This window comes from Labrus bergylta, chromosome 17, assembly GCF_963930695.1.
Source record: "Labrus bergylta chromosome 17, fLabBer1.1, whole genome shotgun sequence".
Classification (NCBI taxonomy): Eukaryota; Metazoa; Chordata; class Actinopteri; order Labriformes; family Labridae; genus Labrus; species Labrus bergylta.
This window is the reverse complement of record NC_089211.1, coordinates 13,722,762-13,738,403: the sequence shown is the minus strand read 5'-3', so window position 1 is coordinate 13,738,403 and position 15,642 is coordinate 13,722,762. Positions and strand designations below refer to the sequence as shown.

General features: G+C 38.3%; 2 protein-coding genes across 3 annotated transcripts; one reads left to right on the top strand and one right to left on the bottom strand.

Annotated features, from left to right (window-relative positions):
* The first annotated feature begins 1,095 nt into the window (after positions 1-1,095).
* Positions 1,096-10,026, top strand: mat2aa (methionine adenosyltransferase 2Aa). The gene is made up of 9 exons (XM_020629771.3): positions 1,096-1,413; positions 2,771-2,848; positions 4,395-4,517; positions 6,099-6,211; positions 6,340-6,483; positions 6,786-7,004; positions 7,218-7,400; positions 7,678-7,811; positions 7,900-10,026. Exons 1-9 carry the CDS (start codon positions 1,320-1,322, stop codon positions 8,000-8,002), a joined length of 1,191 nt encoding a protein of 396 aa, XP_020485427.1. The 5' UTR covers positions 1,096-1,319; the 3' UTR covers positions 8,003-10,026.
* Positions 10,027-10,447: 421 nt separating this feature from the next.
* Positions 10,448-15,218, bottom strand: LOC109981180 (prosaposin). Of its 2 annotated transcripts, none has more exons than XM_020629855.3 (10): positions 15,033-15,218; positions 14,879-14,940; positions 14,004-14,078; positions 12,374-12,502; positions 12,171-12,224; positions 11,921-12,001; positions 11,561-11,744; positions 11,093-11,151; positions 10,937-11,002; positions 10,448-10,835 (listed from the first exon to the last, which is right to left on the bottom strand). In XM_020629855.3, the coding sequence occupies exons 1-9, from the start codon at positions 15,082-15,084 to the stop codon at positions 10,946-10,948; spliced, it is 753 nt and encodes a 250-aa protein (XP_020485511.2). In that variant the 5' UTR covers positions 15,085-15,218; the 3' UTR covers positions 10,448-10,835; positions 10,937-10,945. The 2 variants fall into 2 exon arrangements, with proteins under 2 accessions (XP_020485511.2, XP_020485510.2); XM_020629854.3 differs by having other exon boundaries at positions 12,114-12,224; positions 15,033-15,217.
* Positions 15,219-15,642: the final 424 nt, after the last annotated feature.

The window sequence follows — 15,642 nt, the reverse complement described above, 5'->3', positions numbered from 1 at the left end:
GTACCCTCAGTTTGTGTGCCACCTAAAATAAATAAATAACAACCCAAGTGTATTCACAATCCTAATATCCACCCAGTGTTACAAAATATATAGGAATACCCAGCTTTTCCTCTTCCTTATACCTGCCAAAAATACCTGAGTGGTCTAAATGGTCAGCTCTCACTCATTCCTACAAAGCCACCTAAACAGCTTTCCCTCAAATTCCTTATTAAAGAAGGGCAATCTATGTAAGACAAGCCTCTGCACGATAAAGTAAAATATATAGCCTCCAAAATACTTTCCCAACCTTATTTCATGTAAACAAAACCCATTCATTCCTACTTGACTCATTCTGTACAATGGATTTGAATATCATTAGAATGCATTTCTTTGCTTATGTAAATCACTTTGTAAGTTTGAAGACCGCTGGATAAACAAAACTATGTTGCACCTGTAGGCCCAGAATACGTCCTCAAATAGCCTGAGAGAAATATGTTAATCAAGCCTGTGAAAATCTCTTTAATTCCTGGAAAGAAAGAAATACTAGACCACCCAATTGGGCCTCTAAAAACCCCTTAAGTAATGGAGATACAGTAACTCAGGGTTGGGCAACTTTGGTCACAGTAAGGGCCACATTAATTTAATTCTCACTGCCAGAGGGCCAAATTGTAGTATACAGAAAACAATTACAGTCAATTTTGTCTCCAATTTATCTCAACATATGCCAGTGATCAAATATTATTATGGACATACTTCCGGTTTTCATGATTTCATGGCAGATTTAGTCATGTTTTCTTCATGTTCCCGATTAATTGATGCGTAAAAATTGACCTGAGGGCCACCTTGAGGGTTGATGGGGAACTGCATGTGGCCCCCTGGTCCGCCAGTTGCCCACCCCTGCAGTAACTCATGCTTTCACCGCCTTTTAACAAGACCTTAAAATAAATAATATAAAAGCTTTGTTTTATCACCTTTATTTAAAATGCACTTCTTTACTTTGTGACGCTGAGTTAGGGTAGAAGTCAACATCGCTTCACTTTTACAAACAGGTCATTTAACCTCGGGCACACTTCAGGCTGATTAGGCCACGCCCAGGTGCACCACGTGGTCTGTGCTCAACATCAACATTGGCTGAGATAACTTAAATAGTTGGAAAGAAGTTGCACAGGGCAAGATAACCACAGCTGTCTGAGCTACTGCCGCGTTTCATCCGACGAGCAAACACCAGAAGCAAGCGTGGTCACTTTGTTTGTTTGTTTGTTTGTTTGCAGGTAAACGGAGTTAAAAGCAGGTGTGAGTATCTAACAGCTAGCTCGTAAGCTAACAGTTTAGAGGGGAAGATGAACGGCCAGCTGAACGGTTTCCATAACAACTCGCTAATTGATGAAGACTGCTTCCTCTTCACGTCTGAGTCGGTCGGTGAAGGACACCCTGGTATGTCTTCAACATTTTGACCATAACAATTAGCCTGATAGCATTCTGTTAGCATGTAAAACCAGGTCATGTGGCGTGTCAGCTGGTCCACTATGTAACCCCATTCATTCTCTTTGGACCTTTTTTTTTATCAACACAGTCAGTGAGCGGGCCAAGCTGTTTAACACGGGGCAGACCTGCTCATTATTTAATGTCCAATAAAGAACAACAAAGTGTTTACAAGCCGGAGTGTTTTTTTGTTTGTTTGTTTTTTTGGAGAACATCACGGCTAGCTCTTAAAGCTAACATTAGCTGGGACTGTTTGTGCCTGTCAATCACAGCTCCACATGGGGTTCACTCCTTCATTTTACTTACACGGTTATGTTATGTTTATGCGACTACACCATCATATGTTAAAGATAAAAAAATCAAAAAATCCTGCAGAATATGTATCTCTTTTTAAAATAACTTTATTAGTTTACTGTTAAATCAGACAGGATTACTAGCTACCATGTGGCATTGCATCATGACAGTATCACCTTACTGTCTGTGCAAACTAGTCTGTAAATAAATTACATTGATGTTGACTGTAGACAGATGTTTGTTGTCGTTGCACATTTGATATCTACCAGGTTTTCCAAAACTCACATTTTATACCGAGACTGCTTTCGTTTTATATGCAGGTAGACATGTGATGCATTAAACTGAGCAACATATATCTGCAAAAACAAACAAAAAAAAGTAAATGTAGAGCTTCATACAATTTGCTTTAGTTTTCAGTCTTACATTGGGGGCAGTGGGTGTCCCCCCGTTACAACCTGGTTACAACAGATAATAGGCTTACCAGTGGTCCTAAATATAGGTACTGCAGGGGCTGCACATCCACATGCTTTATAATTACATGGCACTCTAGACTTACCTACTTTACATAGATCTCTACTGATAATGTGATTGAAGTGTTTCTTTGCCAATTTTCAGAGGGTGAACTAATTGTCCTACACGCATCTAAAAATGCTTCTGTCATCCTTTGGTATGCTGCCAAACCAGTTTTAATAATGCGAGTGGGAATAATTATAATATTATAATAATTATAATAATGATAATCCAACTCTTTAGAGGTGAAAGAGGTTTCAACTACTTCAAACTTTGAGCTCTTCAAAAAAAAAAAAAAGGAATGTCAGAAATTATTAATTTCCAATGAGGTTAAAACACACATTTATTTGAAATGTTTCATTATTTAGTGTAAAAATGCGTAATATGTTTCTTGAACTGTGCATATTTAACAATGACAGAATCCTTTTTTTTTTTCTTTTTTTTTATTCAATATTTTCTCTTTTTTTGAAAAGACATCTCTAAATATATTTGTGTTCCTCCTCAGATAAGATCTGTGACCAAATCAGTGATGCTGTGTTGGATGCTCACCTTAGACAAGACCCTGACGCCAAAGTAGCATGTGGTAAGTCTATGGACAGCAAACCAGGGAAACTACAGCAGCTGGCCTTTGCTTATTATTAGTGGTTTGGCCATGCATGGTGCAAGCAGGGGCATGATGCGAAAACAGTGGTGTTGTAAACTTAATGCATGTTTTGTTTCCCCTATTCAGAATTGTTTTATCCTGAATTATCAAATCGTTCATGTGAAGTATTGCCTCATTTCAGCGAAATTGTACTGGTACCTTTATAGTCACTCAAAATGGGAAATTTGCCGCTGGGAAGATAGACTTGTCATAAAAAGGAAATTTGTGCTGCATAGCCAGTGGAATTTCAGAAAAGGGCTGTTGCATTCTCTTCCTGATCTCTATTTACAGGTTTTACATACAAATGTAGAGTCTGTACACAGGGTCTGGATATTTACAGGATGGTGTTGTTTCCATTTGTATTAAATTTGTAGTCGGAGCTATATTAACTAACTACATATCATCAAGCTTTGGTGTATGCAGTAAAAACAAATTGCGTTGACAGCAAGAGACAAGGCGAAACCTTTAACATACAAACTCCCATGGGCAGATTAATTTGTCTCTTTTATTTTGTATTAAAATCCTTTTTGGTCCATATGCACATTAAGACTGCTTTCTGCCATGTTCTTTTTGCTAGTACATGAGCAGGGAGCTTTCTTTGCAGTTAACAATCAGGAGAGGGAAACATTGTTCATTAGCATATAATATCTATATTATAGTGGTTTGGAGCTGGTTTAAAATCTGCAAATTTCCAGAAACAAGGGCTGAAAGCCCCTTTAAAAAAAGTTTGTATTACTGTCTAGTTTAATGGATAGAAATTATAATTTGATAAAACTTCAATGGACCGCATTTTTTATTTTCACATTTTCTGTGCTCTGATGGTGTTTACATGAACCTTCGGCTGTTTACCAAAGTAGACCTGTTAGTAAGAATTAGTGAGTCAATTCATTTTAAAGACGGATACGATGGGGACACTCTCCTGTTGGCTATGAAAACTTGTTAAACCAGCAATAGCTGGTGGTAAATAATGCCTCACTACCAATCACTGAGAGTGCAAACCTGATAAATAGAAAACTTGTTTTTCTGCTACTTGACTGTTACACATTTTCAGGCTATCGGCCTGAGAAGGCATTCTGCCTCAGATTTAAAAAAGAAAATGTATGTCCTACACCAATCCCTTAAAAGTTATATTTATGGTTGCTTTTCATGTTTATAGTACTCCACCCGTTGTTTAATCAGAAGATTTTTTCATATTGAATTCTATATTTTACATTTTCTGAGTGTCATCATAAATTAATCTCTCTTACCTTTTGTTTGTACAACGTTGTGGTTGAAATGTTTCCTGTTCTTTCCATGATTTCCGATTTCTATATAGCTGTACCGAATAATACATTGATTAATAGTAAAAAATCATTTTAGACTGCATTTGTTACTTCAACCTCCTTCATCATGAAGAACTTGATTTCCTTTAATCTACTTGGATTTAATGACCTGTAATGCTCAGCCTGACTCTCATCCTTAACACTTAATGTCCTTGTGTCCTCAGAGACTGTTGCTAAGACGGGGATGATCCTGCTGGCAGGGGAGATCACCTCTAGGGCCAACGTCGACTACCAGAAGGTTGTCAGGGACACAATCAGACACATTGGTTATGACGACTCCTCCAAAGGTACAGTCCTGAGAGCTAGTTGCTGAGTGTATTCCAATTTGAGCTTCATGCATTTAAAAACGCGTACAGTCAAACTTCAGCATTGTTCAGGATAAAAATTTTCAAATCATCCAAAATGATTCATTGTTATGTAATGTGCTTTGAGTTGATTTAATGTAACAGTGTTTTCACAGAATCTATTAGATTATATAATACACCTGTCTAAGGCTTGGTTGGTATGCCACTGGCAATCAATCTGCAGCTAAGATGGCACAAGATGAGGCTGTAATGTAATGTTACCAGGATATTGAAAATTTGCTCAACAAGGATGTCATCTTCTATTGCATGATTTCGCCCTGAACATCATAATATGCTAGTTTGGCAGACATCACTTAACCCTACAGTATATTCTAAAAAGACAGTATAAAGAGTGCAGGTTGATTATTAATTGTAGGGACGATCACGATACTTCAGTAGCATAAACAATATAGAAAAAAAACATTAATTTGATAACTTATTGTTATTTACTTTGCATGTGTTTTGATGTCATTCTTGGAGACACACTTCACCTCATTTGCACTACATCCAAACACAGTTAGATAATAATAGCACTGTTGAATTACAACAACTGGAGCACTGCCAGAACATTTCCTGGTTAATCTCATGCTCTAGAATATGAATATATATATCTAGAGTGTGTGTGTGTGGGGAGTAGACTTAACATGCTCTTTGTGGACACAGGTCATACCAACCTGTGTCCTCAAATTGCATATTATTAGGGCTTTCACATTTGCAGAAACCTCCTGATACTTTCTGTAATTTTTTGCTCGCACTTCACCCAGAGTTTCTCCTGCCAGACCCCAAGTATGTTTTCCACAGCAAGTCCAAGGGGGCTGATGTGAGAATGCATCAAGATATAATCAGGAGAATTCACCTTGAGAAAGTGGGAGGGGGTGGTGACTTTTATGTCCTGCGACTGCTGGGACATCCTGCGTAGCATTGATATAAAGGCGAAATATTCTTAATGTAGAGTGGTGTAGCAGACTCTGTTGCTTCGTCCTCTCCGTCTTTGTCTTGACTAAGGAGACCCCCCCCCCCCCCCCCCCCCGTCTGACAGGGATAGTCTCCCGCTGTGAGGTGCATATGTGAACAGCCAGGTCAGGAGAATAACCGAAGCAGTCTAGATATTCTTAGGAGTGCATATGTGAAAGTAGCTTATGTCTACAGTTTCATACCTTACTCAACATTCTGTACCAAACAGTTCAAGACAAGCCACTGTGTTATACAGTGAAAGCCAATAACCAAGAGTGAATTGTTTTTGTTCTAATCAAAAAAATAAAGAAATGTAATCTGTTACTCTTAAGTTTGTGATTGATCATTTGAGTGGTCTCTGACATTTTTGGATTTATTCCCCTATATACTGATTAGTGACTTAGTGATGATTTATGGCCCTAATAGTTAAGAGCTTTATTGAGCTGAAGGGGAGGGGTTCTTGGAAAAACACAGAAATTCAGTGTGTTCTTTTGAGCTTCTTGCAAAAATGTCAGCGTTCTAAATTAACCTCATGCAGGTGTGCTAAAGGTCCCTCATTGTGCTCTACAGGTTTTGACTATAAAACCTGCAATGTGCTGGTGGCGTTGGAGCAGCAGTCCCCTGACATTGCACAGGGCGTTCACCTTGACCGAAAAGAAGAGGACGTGGGAGCCGGTGACCAGGTTGGAGGGATCATACCTTGATGACTGTGTTTGACCCACAGCTGGGAGCCAGAAATGTGGTTGAAACAGCATTGTGATGTTACTTTTACCTCATACAATGCTGTGATTTGTAACTAAACCTCTCATAGGGTCTGATGTTTGGGTATGCCACTGATGAGACGGAGGAGTGTATGCCCCTCACAATTGTCCTGGCCCACAAGCTCAATGCCAAGATGGCTGAATTGCGCCGCGATGGAACACTACCGTGGCTCCGACCTGATTCCAAAACTCAGGTAAATTGCATCAAAAATTATTAACATTTAATAGGACAGATGAAAAGAGACAGGAAATGTTGGGAGAGAATGGGGGATGACATGCAGCAAAGGGCCGAGGTGGGATTCAAACCCACAGACTCTCAGTTCACAGTTCTCAGTCTTGGGGTCAATTTTTTTTTTTTTAAACTAAACTTTATTAATAATGACATCTTTGCAGTGCTTGTAAAGATGTTAAACAAATATAAAGATAAGAAGGAACCGTAAGTTATCTCTTGCATTTTGCAGTTTATACTTAACTGTTTGATTGTTTTTCTCCTCAGGTGACTGTTCAGTACAGGCAGGATCGAGGCGCTATGGTGCCGCTGCGAGTCCACACAGTTGTGGTCTCTGTGCAGCACGATGAGAATGTGAGTTTGGACGAGATGTACCACTGTCTGAAGGAGCAGGTGGTGAAAGCTGTGATTCCCAGTGGATACCTGGATGATGAAACCATATATCACCTGCAGCCTAGTGGACGCTTTGTCATTGGAGGACCACAGGTGAGACAAAACATCTTTAAAAAAAAAAAACTGTGTTTTTGCCCACCCGCATCTATTTAACAAATTTAAAGTTCATTGACAACATGTTGTTTAGGGGTTCATTTCAAGTCTTCTGACCTTGAAGCTAAATTATTGTCCAATTCTAGTAGGAACAATATGAAGGTGGCCGTTTGTTAAAGGAACTCAATCTCAAAGTCCTGTGTCTTCCGACAGGGTGATGCTGGTCTGACCGGCCGTAAGATCATTGTGGATACTTATGGGGGTTGGGGTGCCCATGGAGGCGGAGCATTTTCCGGTAAGGACTACACAAAGGTGGATCGCTCTGCTGCCTATGCTGCACGCTGGGTGGCTAAATCTCTGGTGAAATCTGGGCTCTGCAAGCGGGTGTTGGTCCAGGTGAGTTTGTTAACCTCAATGTTTCCAAAATGTGTATATATTAGAGAATTAAAGACATAACCCAATGTAGACTTCAGGATAGTAGTTACAGTTATAGATGAGTAACAAAATAACAGGACTTTAATTACTTGAATATTTTTCTGGAATAAATCTGTAGCAAATAACTTTTTTACTACTTGAAAAAAACCTTGGTGCAGTATTTACAGTGCTTTCAACATTTGAAATGTATGTTCTGTCTCAGTGAAACATTTTTGAATTTGTGTATAAATTGGTTTAGGTATCCTATGCAATTGGAGTTGCACATCCGCTGTCTATCTCCATCTTCCACTACGGGACCTCGCAAAAGAGCGAAAAGGAGCTGCTGGGCATTGTTATGAGGAACTTTGACCTCCGTCCAGGAGTAATCGTGAGGTATCCTGCGTTTTTCAATTTTACTTTTCTTCTTACAAACACAGTTATGCACCCCCATTATATTAAATATCTCTCTTCTCTGTCACAGGGATCTTGACCTGAGGAAGGCCATCTACCAGCGCACAGCAGCTTACGGTCACTTTGGTCGTGACGTCTTTTCATGGGAGGTGCCCAAGACGCTGAAATTCTGAACCCCTTCTCTAATGTTCATGCAGGTGTAATACAGATAAACCTGTTTCTTTTGCTCTATACTTTCCTTCCTCTTCCTCCTCTTTCCTTTTTCTCCTCACACACACAATCATGTCACCACAGCCTCTCCTACATGATAATCTGACCTTCCTCCACCTATAAGTATTGTACATATTTTAAGGACAAAACAATAGTATGTCAGATGCCGAGATATTAAATTAAAAACAAAATATTTAAAGACGATTTCCTAAAGGACCATGTGAGTATTAACCACCATTGACTGTGTTTTGTAGGAAAATATCTAGTATTGCTTAGCTTTTAAATTGAGGATCTCAGTGAAGTAGTCATTTCCTATTCAACCTGATTATGTTATGGCTAATGGCTGTTTGGAAAGCACTTGTCCAGTGTTAAAACTGCTTATTTCCTTACATGTGCCGTCCCTTCAGGCCACTTTTGTTCTGACGTTTTACAGAGAAGTCAGAAGCTGCTAATGACCATGTGGTCATGTTGGGCTGCATTGTAAAACCACTGCATTTTTGTAAATGATCTTGTGGGTTTATGCCATGTGAATGTTCCAGATGATAGTTGTCAAATTTCTACTTACCAAGATGAAAACGAGATACACTTTTCCCCCTCTCCTGAGACTGACACTGGGTGTAGCTACAGAGAAACCCAGGCTCTGTCACCTCTGGGGAGGGAGTGCCTTTATCCACAGTTACTACTTGAAATAATTTACACTATGGAGTAAGACTACTGTGAGACTAAAAGGTAAAGCCAGGAGAAAATGTGCGCTTTAAGTGGCACACATTTAGGGTTCTCTGACACATACGAACAGAGAGCAGATGACCAAGACAAAGAGCTAACAGGCTGCTCATTGAGAAGATGTGAACAGTAGTACCATGTCTCACATTCAGAGGTTTGTTTTTTTTGTGGATTTGGGATCAGATATGTTACTTATAGCTTAGCACAGGTTCTGATAGTCACCAAAATTATGTTTCTACATGTGCAATCTTTTCAACTGATTGAGATTGAAGTTTAAAATTTTCTTTTACTTAATTTATTTAAAAAAAACAAAAAACAAGCCTATTCATACTTTAAAACAAACTCCAGCAGAACAAGTCTGATTCTTACATGAATCAATTTTAAATGTATAAGGGTTTGTCGAAGTTTGCTTTGTCCTTGTTCTTTTTTAGGCAGGTTTATGGAATAAGCTTTAATGCAGATACATTGAGGAAACATTTGGTTAGGTGAGACTTGCAAGATTTAAGCCTGACCCACAGTATTGGCCTTTGTCAGGATAGATGTGCAACTGGAGAAGCATCAATCTTAAACTGCAAGCCTGAGTGAAATAAGGAAACCATAGCTAGAACATAGTTGGAGCTGAGTCGACTCACGTAGCTAGGTGGCACTGTTTGTTATTTATTATACTGATTTATTTTTTTTTTCTACTCTGCTGATGTCTTATCTTACGTTTGTGTCTTCTGGCACCACCCTGTGGGTACATACGCTTACTCCAGACAACCTCGTATAGGCGCCATTGTGTAGATTGTGCTAAAAGCATTCAAGGCCACTCTTTTTGTGACCTTCTGATGAAACAACACATTCTCCCACAGGTGATTTTTTTTTTTTTTTTTTTTTTTTTTTTTTAACCAATATGTTTGCATCCTCTTACTCATCCACAGAGGAGACAATTGATTGGTTGGTGTTGTACAGAGAAACCAGCCTGTTTACATGGTCTCCTGTGAAGGGTTTGAGGATTTTTTCTGTTATAGATACTGATACTTTTTAATTACTGGAAGTAAGTCTGTCAGTGTGGTTGCTGATTGTGTAAAAGTGCCTTCTTTAACCCACTTCCTCCCAAAATCACCCCTAACCTTTTGACCCTGTCCCACTCCCACCCAGCATCCTCCCACTTATTTCTGTCCTGTCATTGCACATTTTCCCTATTCAATGATTCAAATCAAGGACCCTATTTGTTGTTGAGTTTCTCTTTCTAAACTTCAAATAAAGTGCATCCTTCTCTGTGCTCATGGTCCCTGCTTTTGGCTATTTATTTATGCCATTCGTCCCAGCCTAATTTTTTGTATCTTATGATCTTTACGACACAAATAAATCTGCATATCCTGAGTAGGTTTTTGTAACAAATTATGACACAATGCAGAAGATGTTGGTAAACAGGTGCTAATAGGATCACTTCCCCAGGTATCATTTAAAATAAGTCCCACAAAACTATCATTTGTTTCTGTTCTTGTTTCCACACTATACCCACTGTGTTTAACAGCGGCGTGAAAAACTTGTAAAAACCCTTTGTACAAAGTAAAGCAGGAAAACGTAGTTTATTTTCCCTCAGTTAGATGTCTCAAACACTTAAGTTAGACCCCCAACTGTGTATGCACATCTTGTGTTATTCAGGTAATTCACCTTAAATATTGAATGAAGAAAACTCATTAAAGCAGGCCATGAAACTTTATATAGACTGTAGGACAGTAAATTGCTATTACAAAAAAAAAACTAAAGAAAATTCTTGTGAAGTATACAGAACAATTGCAAAATGTGTCTTACATTCATGATGATCATTTAAGTTCCTGATTCTACAGTTGCGCTCAAATCTTTTCAATATTCCATTCATTTCTGAATTTCATATTCCTTTTGTCAAACTAAGTCCTTGTTTTCTTCACTCAGCACAGACGGTATGTAGATTTACAAAATGCAGTAAAATATCTTATCAGTAGTTAAATAATCCCATCAGAAAAATGTCACAGGTTTAAAGCGGTTAAATATTTGCTGGTTGAAAGATCCGAGTTATCCATGTTGACTTGCCCTTTTCAATCCATCCTGGAAAAATAAGTTTGAGACATTTCTGAACAGTGAACGGTACATTATCTTTTAATAATACTGATTTAGATTCACATATAAATGAATAGAATTCCTCCTACCTTAACATTTTAAATTGTGTTGGAGTTTAGAGGCTTCCAGGCAAATTTCTGGCAGTAGAACACAGTCTGAAACAAAAAGGCACGCAGTCCGACGTCATCGTTACTGATAATTTATGACCTTCACAAGTTGATCATTTGATTTCATTTTTTACTTACTCCACACTGGAGGGCAGTCTTGATGTCTTTGCACCTGTATGTTGTCAGAGTGCATGGGTCTAAGAGGGAAACATACAAGCTATTGTTATTTCACAGAAATCTTTTTAGTAACTGATTGGTCATTCTTTAAAATGTGAGCTCCTGCTGGATTCAGCTGCTGGAAAAAAAGGTTAAATAATATTTTTAATTTTTTTATATAATTTGAGTTTTCAAGCAAATTTCCCACAGGGGACCTTGTTAAAAATGTCAAACAGGTTCAACTTGTTTCACTAGGTTCACCAATTTTAGGGCCTTTCCTGCTTACTCCTTTGCACAGTTTTACTTATTGGGTCTTGATTTTCGGAATAGAGACTTTGTTATATGGTTGTCTGTGTTTTTCCATTATTTGACAAGTAGAAATCTGCTGTTAAAAAAACAAGTAATTGAAAAATGAAGCCCTGAATGTATTAGTGAAAGATGCAAACTGACCCACAACAGAAGCCTCCTGCCCGTCACACAGGTGGAGAAGAGCACAAATGGCCTGAGGGGTGGCGTAGCCCAGGATGGCGTCCAGCACCGTCTTGCTGAACTTGCTGATAACACTCTCACACTGGCCTTGGTAGCCGGCGGGCAAAATGTGACAAATCTCCTCCAGCAGCTTGATGACAGCGTCCTGCGGACGAAGCAGAGAGATCGGTGAGCATGCGTCATGTTTTTCACAAAGTCTGCAGTGCTGGCTGGTGGCGTTTAGATGTCTGTTTAAATGCCTGTGTTTGTGGATGTGCAGAATAAACAGATACCCTGTTTGATAATGATGGCCATGTGTTGATCCCTTGACTGTTTGCTTACCTCAGTCCTTTGTTTAGGCAGCATGTCCTCCAAAGTCTTGATAAGAAAGATGCAGAAGGAGCATGGTTTTGAAGACTTCCCCTGATTGAAAGACACAAACAGCAGAGGGAGGAAAGCACACAGAGATCAAAGTTGAGCTTTTACACTTCAAGTGTTGTCGCAATCTTCTGAATTCCTCAAGTTTGAGATTTACATTTTCTTCAGTCACAGGAGCCTGAAATCCTTCCTTGACAAAATAGCGGAGCATCACCTGCTTGTAGCTGGAGCTACAGAGGCCAATGGTTTTGCAGAGCTCTGCTGGTTTCTACAGAAGAAGATAGAGGGTGTTATATACTGAAATGAGACCTTTCAGCAGGATCAGGTACAAAGACCAGAAAAAAAAATACAGAAAAACAACAACATTATTTTACACCTTATTTTGACAAGCCAAGACGACATCAGCATGCAACTTACAACAGCCGCAGTGATGAAGTTGATGGCCACTGGGAGTATCTTCTGAACCTCGTCTTTGCAGAGCTTGGCAGTACCAGGCGGTCCAGGCAGGTGGTCACAGATATTGTCTATGGCGTCCATGATCTTTTTCTGTTATAAAGCACTTTATTAGCTATATAGTATTCAAACCATGTCCTCTTAAGTCGAGACAATGGGCCAGTTATTGATGTGTTGGTGTAATTACGACTACAGCAATCTAAACACCAGCAAAAACCAAAACTGATCGTTGTGTTTGAGTTTTTCTAGTGCCATTATTCCTTCTTCCCTAAAAAAAACTAAATTAACAGGTCAGCTGATTGAGTGAAGAGTTTGACTGCTCATATTGATAATACTGAGTATGAAAAAGGGCACATAGATATTTCCTGACAGTATCTAAATTATTATTAGTTCCTCAATATGCTGATAGATAAGCATGTAGCTTAATCAGATGTTATTTTTGTAATATCAGGTTAATATCACAAAACCCCGCCACTTTTAGTTCAGCACGCGTGACGCGCCTGGTAACGGTTTCATAAACTGCTCATTAACTAGTTAGCTCTCTGTTTCTTATTGGTTTCTTCAGCATTGTTTTTTTATTCTTGCGAGGAACTTCCTCGGAGTCAAAGCAACAAAGTAACTACATTTCAAGACAAGCATCTGCTATTGAACCCAACTTTCTTTAATGTTTGCTTGGTAGCCTCTGTATCCTTGTCAATGCTATGCTAGGTATCTGTTCCGACTTTCGAAATAAAGTAGCAGCATTTTGTTATTTTAGTATTTTATTCGCCTTTGTGGCTCTCCACAGCTAAAAGTGGAAACTGGCTAAGTTTGGTAACAGGAGAAAGTGCAAGGAGCTGTGGGGTTATGAATGGCTGAGGAGCAGTTTGGCCGTGAATGGAGACTTTGACATAACAACAGATCTTTGCAGAAGAGTTTATGATGCTAAAATCATATATCTATATTTTCAAAATAATTATTCACATCTACACACAACCCAAACCAAAAGTTATCTCCAAAATATATTGTAAAGTGAAGTTCAGGTAATACTTTTCTTTCTTGGTGTGTGACTTAAAATACTATCTGAAGAAGTAGCAGTATTAGTTTTCTGCCTGTTTCCTCAGAGGGGGCTTCCTGTAGACCATAGACTATAAAGAGTTATTATTTACAGTCAATGCTGGAGACCAAATTTTCTCTGCAGAAAGAGGATCTTTGAGGTCAGATGAGAAATGAAAACGACCAAGGAATTTCATTTCAACTTTTGTTTGACATACGAAACAAGAAGTGGCTGGTAACTAAAATAGCTGTGAACATTTCGTTTTGCATATCTGTGTTTTTAACTGTGCACACAAGCGTGCAAAATATTCACATCTCTGGACATGAATAATGTTTTTAAACTGATAAAAGAACAGGTGGATAGGTGCAGGAATGTGGTCCTTCTTTATTTGATTTTATTGAAAACTATGCAGCCACAGGTCTTAGCAAGCATTTCAGATAGCACAGTATTTTAATCTTGACTTATGGATATGGTTATCCACAGGAACAATAATAACATCCATGACCAAATATCAATCTCAAAGAATGTGTTTGCTGTTGGATCGACTATTGTACTCACCTGGACGTCTGCATTGGAAAAGAGGTCAGCGAGAAGTTCAAATATTTGGGTACAATCCTTGCAGATGTCTCCATTCTATAAAGTTAAAGTCACATGATTAAGATAAATTAACCCCATTATCTTATAAAATCCTTCATTCTTAGCTGTCTGTTCATGAGTAACAGAAGGGAACTACTTGGAAAGGGTTAGAAATCTTTAAATTGTTTTTCAACCTTTGTAATAAGAGTAAACTAACTTGTTATGCCTCAGTTCTTCCAGTCTTAAAACAGAATTAGAAGATGAGAGGTTTATGTATGACTGTTTATCACGAAGTGAAAGTATTTTGTTAAAAACACTTCCTGATTTCGAAGAAACTGAAGTGTGTCTCTAAAAAAAACTCACCGCATTGAAGTATCATACTTCTCCTATCACTATCACATTGCCTTCAAAATAGCAGTTCACGTGACCAGTAGGTTTTTGTTTACGCACTATAACTATGCTTTCAAATAATCCAGATGCTTCTTTCCAAAACAATGCTACTTAACTGCTATCTAGAAAAATATATTGCACTTCCCTACATATATTTCCCAGATTAAGTTTTTTTATTAAACTTTTTAGATTTTACATAAAAAAAACACATGATCAAGATTCCAACTTTTACAATTGTTTTCATTTCTAGAGTAAAGTAATTCATAGACAGTCCCTGAATTTCACAATATTTATTTTCTTGTGCTGATATTTGCAATGTGAAATCATGTTTAATGGCTTTATCAGTATTTGAAACACACATCATGTTGTGAACTGCAATTCATATTCAAAATGCATGAGGTTTGGTGTTTGTGTTTTATTTTGAAAAATATTATTCTGTTTTAAGAAATCACTAATGTTTCACTTACTTCTGCCATGGCAAGTGGAACATCCTGCAAACCATCACCATCATTAAAAGCTGAAGTCAGAGCTGCAGGGTGACATTTTCATCATCAATTAATCTTCAATCAATAAGAATAATGCTTAATTATTTTACCATTCATTTTATCTTGTTAGTCTTACCAAAGCCTTCAAGACAAATGAAGAGAAGCAAAGCGATCTTGAGCATGGCCATCTTCTTGTTATTTTTTAGGCTTATAGTTGAACGTCTTCCCTCCTGAGATCTGTACAGAGAATTGAGAAAGCAGCTTATATTTGACAGAGCCTACCTGCCTTGTAGCCCCCACCAAACACGTTTGAATTGCGGGGAGGGGGTTTGTTCAAACTAGTGTGATATGTTTATCCAGCATAGCGGAACCTTTTTTTCTCTCTCAACCAATAAGTAAAGCTAAGTCAAGTTTCATATCCTCAAACCAAGATGCAAAAACTAAAATATGTAGCAATGTGTGACGGCCCCATTGTGTGACATACTGTGAACATTCAGTTTGTTTAATCTCAACTGTGAATATTGACATTACATTTTGCATTTTTTGTGGACAATAGAATCCACTTAAATACATCCACTTAAGTGTATCATAGCTGTGACTTGTACTGTGACCAATTTTAATCAAACCCAATATTGTCTAGAAAAGTCACTTGAGGGATGAATGAGGAAGCTATTTTCGGTTGGTGCTCAGATTGATGAAATTAACCCGGTCCATTGTTGTTGTGATTTGGATATTTCAATCCATTT

Excerpts from the sequence above, each read along its gene's own strand:
- mat2aa (XM_020629771.3), top strand. The coding sequence starts at position 1,320 with ATGAACGGCCAGCTGAACGGTTTCCATAACAACTCGCTAATTGATGAA. Across the intron at positions 4,518-6,098 it reads TTATGACGACTCCTCCAAAG|GTTTTGACTATAAAACCTGC; the intron begins GTACAGTCCTGA and ends TGTGCTCTACAG. Across the intron at positions 6,212-6,339 it reads ACGTGGGAGCCGGTGACCAG|GGTCTGATGTTTGGGTATGC; the intron begins GTTGGAGGGATC and ends AACCTCTCATAG.
- LOC109981180 (XM_020629854.3), bottom strand. The coding sequence starts at position 15,084 with ATGGCCATGCTCAAGATCGCTTTGCTTCTCTTCATTTGTCTTGAAGGC. Across the intron at positions 14,941-15,032 it reads CATTTGTCTTGAAGGCTTTG|CTCTGACTTCAGCTTTTAAT; the intron begins GTAAGACTAACA and ends GTCACCCTGCAG. Across the intron at positions 12,503-14,003 it reads TTTCCAATGCAGACGTCCAG|AAAAAGATCATGGACGCCAT; the intron begins GTGAGTACAATA and ends GCTTTATAACAG.